Source organism: Sinocyclocheilus anshuiensis, unplaced genomic scaffold (genome assembly GCF_001515605.1).
Source record: "Sinocyclocheilus anshuiensis isolate Anshui unplaced genomic scaffold, SAMN03320099.WGS_v1.1 scaffold598, whole genome shotgun sequence".
Classification (NCBI taxonomy): Eukaryota; Metazoa; Chordata; class Actinopteri; order Cypriniformes; family Cyprinidae; genus Sinocyclocheilus; species Sinocyclocheilus anshuiensis.
In genome coordinates this window covers 381118-383968 of record NW_015547660.1, presented here as the reverse complement: position 1 = coordinate 383968, position 2851 = coordinate 381118, and the positions used below count along the sequence as shown (strand labels likewise).

At 42.5% G+C, this 2851-nt stretch overlaps 1 protein-coding gene across 3 annotated transcripts in view; it reads right to left on the bottom strand.

The window, feature by feature from the left end:
• ttll5 (tubulin tyrosine ligase-like family, member 5) overlaps positions 1–2851 on the bottom strand; it is a 131937-nt gene that overhangs the window by 80671 nt on the left and 48415 nt on the right. For all 3 annotated transcript variants that reach the window (XM_016504488.1, XM_016504491.1, XM_016504490.1), the window contains 2 exons: positions 969–1070; positions 718–809 (listed from right to left, as the gene is read on the bottom strand). In XM_016504488.1, the coding sequence (XP_016359974.1) occupies positions 718–809; positions 969–1070 (194 nt within the window). The remainder of the gene's footprint in view (positions 1–717; positions 810–968; positions 1071–2851) is intronic.

The window sequence follows — 2851 nt, the reverse complement described above, 5'->3', positions numbered from 1 at the left end:
AAACTTTTATTTTGTATGCGATTAATCGTTTGACAGCACTATTTTTAATACATTTTTATTTCAGTTTTGGTTCTAACTATTTTAGTACATCACGTTTAACAATGAAAATGAGAAATGTTGCTGAAATATATACATTAAAAGCGCATGCAGAACAGCACGTGAATTAAATGTTTAACCGGTAGCTTTAAAGCAGATGGAAATAATGTAGTTTTGTGATTGCGCATAAGTGCAGTGTTATATGTCGCACTGTACAGCCCTGCTTATAGGTGAAGTCAGTATGATCTCAGGGTTTCAGAAAAACACAAGAGTCCAATCTTAAGCTGACTCTGGCAACATACACACACCACAATTTCGGGAATCATTTAAACACAGAAGTGAATGTCTTAACTTACAACTCAATGCGTGTACAGATGGCTGGCATTGTGATCTCTATTTTAATCGATTCTCATTTTTACGAAACAATATCGAGTCTTAAATCCCAAGAATCGATTAGTCTAGCCTGTTTTCAGTTAATGGATGGAACATTGTAGCGCGCCTCCCATCCAATATATCGCAATAAGCATTGTGCTTTAGTACTTTTAATATGAAACAAAGTTTAAGTCAAAGTTTTTTTGTTGTTCAAAAAATATAAACAATTCCAAGCTTTTGACAGGTAGCATAAATCAATTCAACATTTTCTGATCTACAAATCATCGTTCTGTCCTTTCATTCTCTCACCTGTAAAGTTCCCAGGTGTCCGGAGTAGGAAAGATCCGAACAAACCCACCCCTCCTGTCATACTCCTCCTGTGCCCTCCTCAGCACTTTCATCTGTGCAGGGGAGACAATAAAACATGCTGTTCAATATCAAATATGTCAGGAGCAGCCAAGAAGAAAGAGCATACATCAGCCTGCTATCTTCAAATAAATTCCTTAGCGTTTGGCTAAAGTAATGGTAACCCCATCGGCTGTAGACTCAGAATCACTGACCTCTTCTGCCGTCAGACTCAGCGTACTCTCCGCTAGCTTAGCGCCGGGTTTCTCTCTCTGAGCTTCTGGGTCGGCACTGTTGGCGGATGGCAGTCTCTGACACTGAGGAAAAGAGTGAATTATTACAAAAATACTGTAGTGGCATCATCAGTGTTATTACAGATCATAGAGTTCATTCAGTCACTTTTGCAAAGGGTTCAAATATGCAGAGGATGCTGGAAAAGTGAAGGATGTGCAAGACCTGGAGGATTTTTCTGAAGAACTGTAGGCAGTTTAACTGTTCAGGGCTGCATTACCCAAAAGCATCGTAAGCTTAAAGGAGACATATTATGCCCCTTTTTACAATATATAATATAATATAAGTCTCTGGTGTCCCCAGAATGTGTCTGTGAAGTTTCAGCTCAAAATTCTCCACAGATCATTTATTATATCATTTCGAAAATGCCTATTTTGAGTGGAAGCAGAAACGCTGTTTTTAGGAGAATGATTAAAACAGAGTCCGGGTGTTGTTGCTCTGTCTCTGTGATCTGATCAGCGAGTTTCTGTAAAGCCATGCTCACGTGCGCTTGCGGAGGAATGTAAACACTCACGAGAATGAACGAGTGGAACTCCCGCGGCGAATAGAACGGCTTACAGTTAATGAAGAGCGCTTCTAGATAGGGACAGCACATCTTCTTTAACACTGTTACATCTGTACACCACCTTTCGTTGATGTAAAAACGTCCCGCTGCCGCGTGATTTCCCCGTTGATTCTGCGTCGCAGGTCCGCTCTGAACAGCTGAAAGCCCGGCAGATGTAGTGCGCTGTCCGGAATGGCGTCATTCAGCCAGGTTTCCGTGAAACACAGAGCAGCAGAGTTTGAAAAATCCTTATTTGTCCGGGAGAGCAGAAGGAGTTCATCCGTTTTGTTGGGTAGAGAGCGGAGATTTGCCAGATGGATGCTAGGCAACGGTGTCCTGAATCCACGCTGCCTGAGCTTGACGAGCGCGCCGTCTGCGCGTCCTGAAGCGTTTGATCAGCGCCGCAGCACTGCTGTGTTGTCTCCTCTGAGGCTGGGACTCTAAATAATGTTCTGTGCTCGTCTGTGCTCAAACTTTCGCCATGGCATTAGAGCTGGTACACCGTTGTCGCTTGCGAAATCAAAATGATGGCGCAGCGGGTGGAAACTTACAGATTAAGGGGCGGTAATATTATAATTAGATCCCTTTGCAACGTCACTAGGGGAGCGAAATCAGACGCGCTCGTTTTTTCAGACGCTTGCAGAAAAAGGCTTACCAAAACAAAGTTACTGGGTTAATCTTTTTTACGTTTCCTTGATTGGTAGATGCACCGTGGACCTGACTATAGCACTTAAAACCTGGAAAAGGCAGATTTTCATGATATGTCAGGGGTTTAACAACTGCGGTTTTCAGGGAGTTTGGAAAACTTCTGAGAGATCTGCTTCTAAACAGTTTAGCACCCTTTTGAAAAAATATGTGGGAAGTGTGTCAAGATAGCAAGTTGACGATTTAAGGTGCTGTACTATTTTGTTTAATGCCAGTCAGTGGGTGTTGCATTGCTTCAGTCCAAAAGAAGTGAAATAAAAAGTGCCCATCCATAAAAAAAAAACGTCTCACAAGGCTCCGGGGGGTGAACAAAGGCCTCCTATAACGAATCGATGCGTTTTTGTAAGAAAAATATCCATATTCAAAACGTAATAATCACTTTAATGTAGCTTGCGCGAGCAGTTGTACACAGAAGCAGCTCCGGGAGCATGGCGTATGAGGTCAGCATTACGCATGCGCCGGTGAGTCTCGTGAAAACCAATGTATGTTTACAGGAGCAAAGGAAGCAAAGTTTCCTTACTTTAGCAAAGGAAAACCAGTCTCCTCTTGGCTTATATC